Here is a 13825-nt window from a genome sequence, read left to right as displayed (position 1 = left end):
CTCATCACCAAGAGATAGCAGTGTTTTTAGTCTTTCTTGAGAAGGAATTTGTAATGTAGGTTACAATGCTGTCCTTTGACAACACAGAGGCTACAGACTCGGACTTCTTTCCTTCTTCACTTTTGGTGTCAAGGAAGTTTGCAGTTCTAAAAACTGGCTTAGAGAAACACAGGTGTTCCCTCCTGAGTACAGTTGAGTACAATTGAATATGTGTGACACACAAACGCCCTCTGTGGGGAAATGGAGAACAGTACCGGGGCAGGGATAAGAGGAGCCAAAAGTAATGACACACACAATGGTGTGTGTGCTATCTTAAAAAATTAATTTAAAAATTGATTTTAAATAATCCAGCTTGGGTTATTTTGACATTTTCCCCTTAATATTGTCTTATATTTTTAGTTTCTATTCTAAAAGCTTTATTTTATAAATATTCTCATAAGTTGCCATAGGCATAGTCTAAATAATTATAAAACTAGCCTTAATTTGATCCGCACAGGTCAGAGTTTTAGTTATAACTAGCCTCTGTAATTTCCCTGTATTGGTAATGAGTTACACATACTTCTTACCCTCTGCAGAAAAAACTGTATATTGGCTGATGAAATGGGCCTAGGGAAAACCATCCAGTCCATCGCATTCCTTTCAGAAATCTTTGTCAGGGGAATCCATGGCCCCTTTCTCATCATTGCGCCACTTTCCACCATCACTAACTGGGAGCGAGAATTCCGGACGTGGACAGAGATGAATGCTATTGTGTACCACGGCAGCCAGATCAGCAGGCAGATGATCCAGCAGTATGAAATGGTGTACCGAGATGCACAGGTGAGCCCTCTGCCCAGAAGGTCAGACACTGGCCTCAGAAGTGCCTTCAGGAGCTCCAGCCCTGTGTGTCCAGCTGCTGTTGGCTTGTTTGCTGAGTTCTGTCTGCTGAGGCCGACTTCTGTGTAAGACTCTGATAACACAGACTGAAGAAATGCTTGCTTATCCCCATGAGGTATATCCCAGGTCTTTTTTTCAATACTGAAAACTTGGCTTATTGGCTAGTCTATGAAGTTGCTTTTGTGTGCAGAAGATTTTGTCTGGACTGTTACATACATAGTAAAAAAAATAAAAATAAGTGTATGGGTCAGGCATGGTAGTATACTCCTTTAGTCCCTGGAAGGCAGAAGCAGCAGATCTCTTGAGTTTGCAGTCAGCCTGGTCTATATAGCAAGTTCCAGGCCAACCAAGGCCACATAATGAGACCCTGCCTCAAAAACAACAACAAAAACTTTTTTAAAAAAACTGAATGGTGTTTAGAATTTGAGCCCAGGGAATTTGTAGAGAAAATAAAGAAATTGAATGGGGAAAGGTAAAAATGGGTTTTGTGTTGTTGAAAACACAGCTTTGTTTTCTGTTTTTGTTATATGTAATCATTTTACTAAGTATGGGTCTGTACTTTCACTGGGCACTGATTGTCATAATTAAAGTAAAAATTAAATAATCAGGCAGAGGAAAAAACAGGGCTTTTGACAATGTTGGTATTGCTTGGCAGAAATTTTATATTGCTTTAATATTGGACAGCTCTGAGATGTGATGGCACCATTTAGACAGACATCAAGATAGGGGTGTATGTAGCCTGTCCAGTAGCACTTGCACTAGGTGCATGCATACCACTATTGGAGTCTGTGCTAGAATCTGAGTTACAAGGTAAAGTCATGTAGCAGAGGGTTTTCTTGAGTGTTGAAGGTATTGGGCTTGTGTAGACTCCAGCTGGAGATAATGCATGAGTCCTGGCTGCTTTCCTCGGCATCACAGTTAAGACATGCAAAGCCCCCTCTGCCCTCACTCTGTCTTAACTTCATGAGACCTGTGACTCATAGATTTGTTTCCTTGATATTCTGAGTTTTGTCTCATCTAAACAGCTGGTTCATTCTTATGGTTTTTTTTATTTTTTTCATTTTTTATATGAAAGAAAACAGGGTATATTGGCTTCTCATCTGTCATTGAATTGTGATGTTCTCTCAAGTCTACTATTAGCAGAATTCAGTAGCTGTGGTGTAAAGCTCTGCTTTTGGCCTGTCATCCTCAGGGAAACCCCCTTTCAGGAGTCTTCAAGTTCCATGTTGTCATCACAACATTTGAGATGATCCTGGCAGATTGCCCAGAGCTGAAGAAAATTCACTGGAGCTGTGTGATAATTGATGAGGCCCACAGGTTGAAGAATAGGAACTGCAAACTTCTGGAAGGGTTAAAGCTCATGGCCCTGGTGAGAACTAGCTAGCTTTTTACATAAATAAACATAAATTCCTTCCACTCAAAATGGAGGGAGTATTCCATGGTCCTTTTTGCCATAGATTGATTCCTTGAAGAGCCTAGAAAGCACTAAAATTTCATGAAATTTGTAACCTGGAACTGTGAGGTGTTTATAGTTTCTTTCTTGGTCCTGAATAAACTGGTACTAGAGAGGATAGTCTTTCTTTTTAAGATTTATTTATTTATTTTATATATGTGAGTACACTGTCCCTGTCTTCAGACACACCAGAAGAGAGCATCAGATCCCATTACAGATGGTTGTGAGCCATCATGCGGTTCCTGGGAATTGAACCCAAGACCTCTGGAAGAGCAATCAGTGCTCTTAACCACTGAGCAATTTTCCAGTGTGAGGATAGTCTTCTAACATTACTGCCCTGTAACAGTGGATAGGTACTTAATGATTTTGAGTGACCGAATGGTTGATCTAGTTTTCATGAAATTACTGCTGGAATCATGATGTGAAAGGGAAGTTGGCCTATTCATGACTCTGCACCTATACAGTATTGGTACTCTACCTTTTCATTAAAGATTTGCCAGAAACTGAACTCAAATTGCCCTGGCTAATTTTTTCACCACAAACATGTACTATTTTTGTGTTCCGACATGGTTCACAATCTGTTTCTGATTTTTATAGGAACACAAAGTGCTGCTCACAGGAACACCGTTACAGAACTCTGTGGAAGAGCTCTTCAGTTTGCTTAACTTTCTGGAGCCCTCACAGTTTCCTTCAGAGACTGCTTTCTTAGAGGAGTTTGGCGATCTCAAAACAGAAGAACAGGTAATTAGGAGCCTAAGGATTGAGTCAATATGGTGGTTAAGGAAAGTGCAAGTCATTATGAGGACAGGAATTTTTTAAGGTTCCTACTCTTGTAAAGTGAGCGTTGCCTCCTTTGTTTTGTATATTTGTTTATGTTGGTGAAGGCACCTAATTATTAGCAGTTCTTGTTATTAATAACAGTTATTTCCTGCTTCACTGAAGGCCTCTTGGACACTCAGTGATGTGATTTGTAGCTCTGGCCTCAGGAGCAAGCTATTGTCTTTTGCTTCCCTGTTCCTTTGTCTTTTCTGCTCCATAATCTGCAGCATGTTCCCAGGGCCTCTCTTCTTGATTACACAATTACACAAATGTGAGTAAAAGAAGCCAGTCAGATATGTGGAGTAACTGAGTCTAATTTTGTCCCGATTACCTGGACTTTCCCAGCTTTTGAAGATCTGTTAACAGTCTAGTTTATTGGACCCAATTTAAAACAATATTAATATTCATCTATTGTTGATAGAAATCTTTACTATGAATTATAAAAATATGTCAGACAAGTTTAAATGCTTTAAGACAAACAAAATAACAGAGTTGGGAATGTAAAAGGAAAGATTAGACCTGTTTAAGAATCTGGAATAAGGGAGACGGTACAATTTAAGAATCTTTTATAACAGGTAAGTTTCCGATGATGAAAAAAAAGAATGACTGCTTTACATGAGAGGGGGAGCTCAGAGTATTGAGTGCCAGGAAACTCACAAAGTAGTGACAGATCATCTGGTTGGTCTGTAACAGGATGACTGGAGTACAAGTAAAGCCAGGAGAGTTATAGTATGTTGTGGAAGATCTTGAGATGGGTGTTGAAAAACAAGAAGGTAACAGAAGTCTTACACATTTTTATTTTAAGAAAGACAGTTCTGATAAATTGATTAGCAATAGTGCAAAAGTGTGATAGCATAAAAAATTTGGAGACCACAAAGGTTTGAGACTACGGCCAAGTGACGTCAAGGTTCTGGTCTGGTTCTGCTCTCTGGTTCTGGTCTGATGCTTTTTTACTTGTCATGCAAGTCAGACTTTGAAAACAGTAAAAAAATAAATAAAAATTTAAAAAATTTTAAAAAGCACATGTCATTTTCCCCCTCTGCATTTCAATATCTGTTGATCCTTCAAAAGCCAGCTCCAACCCACTCTCCATTTTTGGACCATTGGGAATTCATCCTCTTCTCCCATTGCACTTAATTTGTGGTATGCATTTTTTCTTCTTCCTAGACAATGATCTCCTTGAGGACAAGGCCCACATCTTCTCCAAAGTTGTGTTTGTTGTATTGACCAGCACAGTGTCTGGCATGTAGTATACTCTAAATGATTCAGGTATGAACCAAGTGAAGGGCAAAGCTGAACCCAGCATGTGGCAGATTGACATTTGTCCGTACCTTTAACGATTAGCTGGCTCTGTTTTCCTCTTTAGGCTCTTACATAGTAATTCTTCACCCATTGGGGGCACTACATTCCTAAGTACCTTCGGATAATCAAGGTCTGAAGAAAGTTAGGTTGAAAATTGGGGTTAGTTATAGAAAAAAAATTCATTAGCTATCTGGTTTAATTGACACAAAAATTGTATTTTTGTGTATACAATATGCTTTGAAATATATGTACATAGTAGAATAGCTGAATCAGGCTACTTAATCTATACAGTACATTACCATCTTATATTTTGTGGTGAAAATACTTAAAATCCACTGTCACAGCAATCCTCAAGAATGCAGTTATTATAGTTTCCATATTGTACAATAGCTCTCTTGACTTTGTTCTGTTCTAATTAAAATGGTATGACCTTTGACCAGCATCTCCCCAGACCCACTCTCTGATAACCATCACTCTACTTACTGTTTGAAGAAGAAATGTTTATTTTAAAACACAATACATATAAGCTCAGACATGTCTGTTTACAATATACAGATATGCTCATCATCATTTAAAACCTATTTCAGTAAGTATCTCTTTAACCCCCCTGCAAGCGGTGCTGTGTTGCTTCAGGAAGCAGTGCTACAGCAGGTCCCGCCCCTTTTAGAAATGTTGACCAGCCAGCCCTTTCTGACTTTAGAACTTAATTTCTTTTGTGTTCTCCTGTCTTTATTTTATTTTCTCATCAGGGTTGATCTTACTGGTACCACACTTGAGCTGTATGTAGATTAACTCAGGTGCTTTGACTCTGAATTACCTATCATGCCATTGTCTTCTGGAAGAGGGAGAGAGGTCCCTTGGTATAGTATAGTGAATGGAGATCTTTGTACAGATGTGGGTTCTTTGACACAGAGCAAGATTATAGCAGAGAACACTACCAGGCTTTGAATGGCCCGCATATGACAACTCCCATGATACTTACTGCTGTACAACATTCTTTATATACTCCTACTTCTAAACACAAATACTGCTGCTGCTACTTAAAAGACATAGGTAGCTCCATTTCAACCTGCCTCTTAAGTTCTTAACTCTGTCCTTTTCAGCATCTTAGTCTTCCTTCTTAATTTGTACCTTCTAACAAGACAAAATATTCTTCATATAACTTCTGTGCATGTATGTGTGTGTTTGTGTGTTACAAAAAGAACAAGGAAGGTTTGTTTTCTCCATCCTAGAGTACTGACTTCTTTTCCCTTTTTATCTCGCTTAAGAGGTTGCCACATAGGTTCTTGATAATTTGTGGATTGAAACCATATCCCTTTTTCCTCCAGATATTATTGTAAAGTCCCCATTTTCAGGAATCAGTCTATGACATCTTTATGTCATTTTTACGACCTCAATACTATGATGATATTGAAGAGATTATAGTAAATGTTGACATATCATAGTGATCATTTAGTCCAGGCTGGGGCAAATAAATGGCTTTCCTTTTCCTAAACAGGTAAAGAAATTGCAATCTATCCTAAAACCAATGATGCTTCGGCGCCTGAAAGATGATGTAGAAAAGAACCTTGCTCCTAAGCAAGAGACCATCATTGAAGTAGAACTGACCAATATCCAGAAAAAGTACTATCGTGCTATCCTAGAGAAAAACTTCTCCTTCCTGACCAAAGGTGCAAATCAGCACAACATGCCCAATCTTATCAATACTATGATGGAGCTGAGAAAATGCTGTAATCACCCCTACCTGATCAATGGTGAGTCCGGCAATCTGGAGCAATAACTCAGGACAGGCATGGATCTCTGCTGAAAGCCAGTAATAAGAAAGGCCTGTGTGCTAAGTTCTTTTTATATACTAGACTAGAACATATTTTTGTCTTTTTATACAGTATAAAAAGATTCAGAGAGATTGATGCATCTGCCTGAATAATATGGTCATTTCTACCGATTCTGTTTCTGCAGGGCTTCTATAGACATGCCTGGCAGAAAATAGGTATTACCTATCAGTTTTCTGCCCTTATGACCTGTACTCTAACCCAAACTTTGCTATAGAATAGAGAAGTGTGTTACTTAGTTGAATGAGTGATGATTTAGCAATGAGATTAAAAGTCTGCATATAAATTCAGTCAAGGCTGGGCAGTGGTGGTGCACGCCTTTAATCCCAGCACTTGGGAGGCAGAGACAGGTGGATTTCTGAGCCTGAGGCCAGCCTGGTCTATAGAGTGAGTTCCAGGACAGCCAGGGCTACACAGAGAAACCCTGTCTTGAAAAATAACAACAACAACAAAAAAAGAATGAGCAGTTTGGTTGATAAGTTCGATCATCTTAGTCACACTGACTAATTGTAGGTGGGGGTGGGGTGGATAGAGATCCACATCTAGTGTCTTCCTCAACCTCGTTTTTGAGACAGGGTCTTTTACTGAATCAAGGGCTTATCTATTTCACTAGTCTGGCTGGCTAGGAAGCCCAAGTATGTATTCTTTCTTCCTCTCCTCCTCCCTGTGCTAGCATATATTACCATACCCATCTTTTTATGTGGTGCTGAGGATCAAACCTCAGGTCTTGCCAACTGAGCCATCTCCATTGATCTAGTTTGGGTATTTTGCTTTGGCTTTGGGATTTTTTTGTTGATGTTTTGGGGAAGATATTAAAGATTTCTGAGGAGTTCTGATTGTGGTGTGGCTTGGATTCTTTTATAGCTAATTATGCAGTAATAAGTATGAAAGTCTTTGTGGGAACTCTCTGGATAATTTTCTTTCCCAGAGTAAGTTGGGTTAGAACTTGACATCTCTGACTTTGAGTTTCTTAGAGGGAATTCTAGGAAAGCAAGGTGGCCCTCCTCCTATAGCAAACTGACTCCTGGGGGTGCAGTGCAAACCACACCTGGAGTCTGGCTGCTGGTCCAGTAGAGTCAGGATTCATTGTTTCCCCAGAATCTACAAAACAAAGACCAGCTTTATACTTATAAAAAGTTATATTTATATATTTTTATAATATAAGTTATATTTATTATAACTTAAGAATACTTTTGTCCATTCTTTTTCAGGAGCAGAGGAAAAGATTCTGGAAGATTTCAGGAAAGCCCACAGCTCCGAAGCCTCTGACTTTCAGCTGCAGGCCATGATCCAGGCCGCGGGGAAGCTGGTGCTGATCGACAAGCTTCTCCCCAAGCTCATTGCAGGGGGCCACAAAGTGCTCATCTTCTCTCAGATGGTGCGCTGTCTCGACATCCTGGAAGATTATCTCATCCAGAGGAGGTAAGACTCCTTCATTGGCACACGCAACCACCATTGCAGGCAGTATATTTCTTTTAACATCCACTCCCATAAGTCTTAACAACAGAACATCCACCATTAGAAAAAAGGATTATCTTTTTAAAGATTGACTAAATAAACTCCATTGTTAATCATAGGACCAAATAGTCTCAAGTTTAACTGTCTAGAGTAAATTCATAGCTTTTTATAATGTGGAGTTACTGTTTTGCTTCAGGAAAATCCCACACTTGTTTATATTTAACTTCAGTTGGAAGAAATAGAATTGCAGTAGTATTAAGAAAGGCTAAGAAAATGACATAGTAACATTCTTGTTATGTGGTGTGATAAAAGTATATCCTGGAAGATGCCACCTCCTTAAGTTCCTGAAGTACTTAAGCCAACAACTCAGAAAGAAGTGTTTGTCCACTCAGTGGATCTCTGAGACTTTGTAACACTGATGGTGGCACCCAACTCTTTACTTCCTGCCCTGTAATTCACTGACCTGACTTCACAAATGAGAAGTCTGGAATCATGGAGATTCTTTAGATTCATGGAGGAACTGCCCTGGTCTCCTGATACTATTTTAGATTCTCTGTCACTGTAATACACTAGTGACCTGAAGATGATGATAAATTTCTAAGAATGCACTTGCAAGGATAAAATTCACAAGATCATTAAAGTTAATAATGTTAGTACTACATGTCTTTCTTCTCAAATAGTAAAACTGGAGTAGGTCTCAGATGTCCTTGAAAATTGTGTTTGTCCTTATAAATTAAATACCTTCCTAGAATGAATACTGAAACAAATGACAGGCTTAACTGTGAAAAGTGCTGTCTTTAATATGCATAGGTAATTTTTCAGAGTCAGATTAGGTAATAAGGAAAGTTCTCTGAGCACCATGGTAGAAACTTAGAGGGGAGGTTGACAGGTCTAAGCCAGAACCAATAAAACAGTTGTGTACCTTGTTAGTCACTGTAGATTACAAACTTATTGCCAAAGCACTTGCTTTTTATAAATACCATACTTTTCAAAATATGTATGACTACTGAAGGTGGTGTTTTGTTTTGATAGTGAGTTACAGTGATATGAACAGACTTGGGAAGTATAAGTCTTTACTAAGCTCTCTTTTAGGTTGTTTTTCCTTTATTGTTTATTTTAATTTGTGTTCCAGTTAAGAATTTTGATTCTCTTTGAAAATATGAAATATATAGCATGATACCCTGGACAAGTCCTTGTTCATGCCTGAAGGCTGTCTCTTTTTAGCCTTTCATTTTGAACAATAAAATCTATATAACTTTACTTTCTTTCCAAATACGTCTAGTTGTCTAATTTTCTATTTAATAAAATAGAATATCTTTCCCCCAACATTTATTTTCAAATACTACTTCTAACATTTACTGAAGTGTTATAAATGCTAGGTGTATGTCCATTCTTTTCATTTTCCCTTTAAATGTGTTTATTCTTGGGGCAGTAGAGATGGTTCAGAGGTTAAGAGCACTTGCTGCTCTTACAGAGGACCCAAATTTAGTTTCTAGCACCGGTACTGAGCAACTCATGGTTGCCTGAAATTCCAGCTCTCAGGGACTCAGCACCCTCTCTGGCCTTCACGGGCACCTGTACACACGTGGCATACATATAGACACACATACACAGAAAGAAAAATATTTTTTAAAATCTATTATTTTTCTAGATGAACTTCAAAATTATTCTTTAAACTTACTTGTAACCATTGTAGACCTTAACTGCAATGTATTTCTATACACATATATTCTTTATAAAGAGGGGAGAGAGATATATTCACAATAAGATCTTATCGAACTTTTATGCATTAAATAGACAGAGATTGATGTCTTTGAAAAACTGAGAAACTTGCTACTCTATGTTCCTAGGCATTGCTTGATCAGCACCATTTTGACATTTAGGTATACTGAGTCTGCCTTCAGTCAGAGTTAAATTTCCCACACTGTACTAGTGTCCCTAACTTGTCTCTAATTGCTCTTTTTAGTTCTTAAGCAAAATCTTCTGTTCAGCATTGAAATGTGGCTTACTGTGAGAACCATCCTTGTCTGGTGGATCTGGCTTCAAATTGGTTACCAGCTTGTGGCTGAGCATGCTGATTTGTTTGTATGATTGTCTTGCTGTGAAGTTTCCATAGATGGGGAATGAGGGTGATGCTAGAAATGCCTCATAGCATCACTGTGAGACTGAAATGCAGTGACACATAATCAAGCATGGACGGCATACACACACACACATACACACACACACACACCCACACACGTCTGGAACAGAGCAGTCACCTAAGGGCTTGCTTCTGCCAGTGCTGTGGTGGTCACACATGCTACATTAACATACTTAGATCTAATCCTTAGTCTTTTCATCTTATGTCATAAAATCTCTCTGGTCAGCCTTTAGTACCCTCTTTCCAGCCTCTCCTGGCATGTACTACTGTGGATACATGAAACTTTCTTCTTTGTAATGTATCAAAGACCGTCACACTTGTATGATGAGCCTATGAGGAGAAGACAGTCACAATGTTGCTGTCTGCTTTGTTGCAGTGTAAGTCTTCATCAGTTAGGTTTCTTTCCATTCCTTCCCTTGGCTGCTTTCTTCACATAGATCTTACTGCTGTCTTGATGAATTCTGTTTTCAAAGCCATCCCCACACAGAATCATCTACATTGCCTGTCTTTATGTAATCTTACCAGTTATCTCACTGGGTTAGAGACTTGTTTCCTGAATTGATTCAAGGTCTTGGCATTGATAGACTTTAGATTACTTGGTCTTTTTCTTTAAAAACAGTTTTTCTGACTTGCTTATCTTATGTGTACAAATGTCTTAACCTACAAATATGTCTGTTTACTATGTGCATGCCTGGTGTGCAAGGAGATCAGAAGCCTATGTCAGATACCCTGGAACTGGAATTGCATTTGATTGTGAACCACCGTGTAGTTACTGTGAATCAAACCGGGTCCTCTGCACAAGCAGCCAGCGCTCAAACCATTGAGCTTCCAGGCTGTCTTTTTCTCAGAATGTTCCTAGTACTTCTATTTCACCTTTGAGTTTTTGTTAGCTTTAGTGCCCAGAGTAACTTATCCCTATAAATTCACTTGTTGTCAGTAGGGTAAACAGAAAGGATATAAAGACACAGGAAAAATAAGATTTTTTAATAAAATAAAATTTATTTAAAAGTAAGATTTATTAATAAAATAAATAAGTAATGCTATGCATTACTGCTGTGTTAATTTCATAGTATCCACATGAATGTTCTGTGTTTTGTTTTGTTTTCTGAATGGACAGTAGCAATATGTCCCCATCTTCATTTCCTATTCTTTATACTCCTTTTTTTTACCCTACCATGCTATCCAAATCTTTCTGATCTCTTGAAGCAGGTGCCCTCCACCTCACTCCATTGTCTTCTTCATGGCCTTTAGTCTTCCTGTTCCCAGCACACCTTAGAAACCCTTTTCTGTCGTGTAACTGTACCCATGGTGGTTTTGCTCTGCACCTTTAACATATTTTGAGAAATTGGCAGGGTGCCATTTCCCAGGTCCCAGCCCAGGCCTGGCAATACAAGCTCCTTAACACCTCCAGGTTCCCTGAGCAACCAGAAACAGATGTGAACTCTGAGTCCAGTTATGAGCAGTGCTGAAATCAATGGTTAAGACTAAGATTTGTTTCTCTGCCAAGAAAATTGTAGGACAGCATTCTTTTCAAGGATAAACTGGAAAATTTGTGAGAATAAGTTGTTTGGACAATTTATTGGGGATTAATACTTTCTGATTTTAAGTCTTGTAGTCATCCTTGATTTATAACTGGCTTTTATTTTTTGTTTTTTTAACAAAGATGACATTTTTCGGTGCAATTTTAATCTGCTCTGCTTCCTCTGTAGGGGGTGGGATTCCTTAGAGACTGTTGTCATCTGATCCAAATTTAGAAGTGATATATTTGAGGCCATTGGGCAGTAGCTTCCTAATTGTTTGTCCTTTGAACCATGATTAACACCTGGGCTTTCATTCATTTGGGTCCCCTCAGATACACCTATGAGCGAATTGATGGGCGAGTACGGGGAAACCTGCGCCAGGCAGCCATCGACCGGTTCTGTAAGCCAGACTCAGACCGCTTTGTCTTCCTTCTGTGCACCAGAGCAGGAGGCCTGGGAATCAATCTCACAGCTGCTGACACCTGCATCATATTTGATTCTGACTGGAACCCACAAAATGACTTGCAGGTAACCCTTAGGATGACTCCCAGGATTTCATAACAAAGTCTGGCTTAGTTATACATTGTCTGCTGTGCTGTCTGCTGTGGTATCAGCTCTTAGCTGTCTGCTGTGCTGTCTGCTGTGGTGACCCTTCCCATTAAATAGAGAGCAGTTCTCTCCCTGTCGTTGAAATGAAGTGATATTTCCTGATAATAGCCTCCAAACACAAATTAGAACTGTTGTTATCAAACTTAAATATCTGGCTGGCATTTTCCCTTCCGTTTGTTTGATGTCACATGTCAGTTACAGTAAATGAGTTAACCAAAAAAAGTGGGAAAGCTCTACAGTGTTGCAGAGGGGCAGGCGCTCTCACTAGGCTGTTTGCTCTCCATTTGATGCATATGTCAGAAGTTGTATGTGTGCACTGTAGTGGGATTGTAGATTCTGTGTTTCTGATTGCAGTTATACTAAATGTCATGTGACTTTCCAAAGATAACTGTAGAATCATGTTAAGCATAGGAAATGGACAGTGGATCGACAAGTAAGGGTGCTTGCCACCAGGCCTCACAACCTAAGTTTGATACCCAGGACCCACATGATTTGAAGAGGAGAACTAACTCCCTCTATTTGTCCTTTGATCTTGACATGCACGCCATTTGCGTGTGGGCATGCACACACACACACACACACACACACTAAAATTTAAGTGTAATAAAAGCAAATATAATGAACAATTAAAAAAAGAGTAGTGCCTCTAGTTGGAGTTCATCAGCTCTGTTTCAAAAATAAATTCAGTGCAGCTACTAGATTGTGTAGTGATTCAGCTATAAAATTTTCTAACTTTTTTTTTTTTTTTTTTTTTTTTTTTTTTTTTTTTTTTTTGGTTTTTTGAGACAGGGTTTTTCTGTGTATCCCTGCTGTCCTGGAACTCACTCTGTAGACCAGGCTGGCCTCGAACTCAGAAATCCACCTGCCTCTAGCTCCCAAGTGCTGGGATTAAAGGCATGTGCCACCACTGCCTGGCTTTCCAACTTCTTAGAGAAGACTCATATCCATTATTATTCATGATTAACTTCCTCCTAATGTATACTAAATCTTAAAATATTTGCTAATGTTAAGATTATTAGTGTGAGCCAGGCAGTGGTGGCACACGCCTTTAATCCCAGCACTTGGGAGGCAGAGGCAGGCAGATTTCTGAGTTCGAGGCCAGCCTGGTCTACAGAGTGAGTTCCAGGACAGCCAAGGCTACACAGAGAAACCCTGTCTCAAAAAAAAAAAAAAGACAGAGATTATTAGTGTGTAGGGTGGGGCGTATGTATAAATGGCTCATAATCTAATAAGTTCTTGATCCAAAATACTAGGAGGCTACTGTTTGATTTAACTCAAGAAGGCCCCTAGGGGGTACTGCAAGAGAAGGGATGCCAGGAAGAGGGTGTCACACTGAAGAGTAGGCCTTCTTTCTACCTGCTCACTTCCACAGTCATTCTCTTCTGTCTTTTTCTTTAATGAGTCTCTAATCTTTTGTGTGATGAAAACAGTGAAAGCCAGTCTTTTAAATATTAAGTTGGCTAAAACTTAGGAGAAATACCATGATAAATTATCACAAAATAAATTATATATCATTATTATTCATTATCTGGCTTTAAATTAAATTGACAGTTATAAATCATTTACCGTCAGTTCTTTCTCCTGGCAAAGGGACATTAGAATTAGAGATGGGATGCTAAATTTCATAAATACAGTTTTTGAATAAGTAACATATGCTCAACATTTAAGTTAAAAGGCAAAAGCTAGTATTTGATCTCTCTATGAAAGAGCCTAATTTGGAGTTAGAGATGTAGGTCAGTGGTAGAGCACTTGCCTAGTTTATGCCCTCTGTTCAATCCCAGCAGCTAAAGGTATCCAAGATTTAAAACAACAA

The 13825-nt window shown here is 38.9% G+C and overlaps 1 protein-coding gene across 4 annotated transcripts in view; it reads left to right on the top strand.

Annotated features, from left to right (window-relative positions):
• The window catches only part of Chd6 (chromodomain helicase DNA binding protein 6), a 171361-nt gene that overhangs the window by 93135 nt on the left and 64401 nt on the right, over positions 1–13825 (top strand). For all 4 annotated transcript variants that reach the window (XM_031372625.1, XM_031372624.1, XM_031372623.1 and 1 more), the window contains 6 exons: positions 576–819; positions 2069–2245; positions 2927–3070; positions 5949–6204; positions 7494–7704; positions 11736–11931. In XM_031372625.1, coding sequence (XP_031228485.1) covers positions 576–819; positions 2069–2245; positions 2927–3070; positions 5949–6204; positions 7494–7704; positions 11736–11931 — 1228 coding nt within the window. The remainder of the gene's footprint in view (positions 1–575; positions 820–2068; positions 2246–2926; positions 3071–5948; positions 6205–7493; positions 7705–11735; positions 11932–13825) is intronic.

Source organism: Mastomys coucha, unplaced genomic scaffold (assembly GCF_008632895.1).
Source record: "Mastomys coucha isolate ucsf_1 unplaced genomic scaffold, UCSF_Mcou_1 pScaffold15, whole genome shotgun sequence".
Classification (NCBI taxonomy): Eukaryota; Metazoa; Chordata; class Mammalia; order Rodentia; family Muridae; genus Mastomys; species Mastomys coucha.
This window is presented reverse-complemented; position numbering and strand designations above follow the sequence as displayed.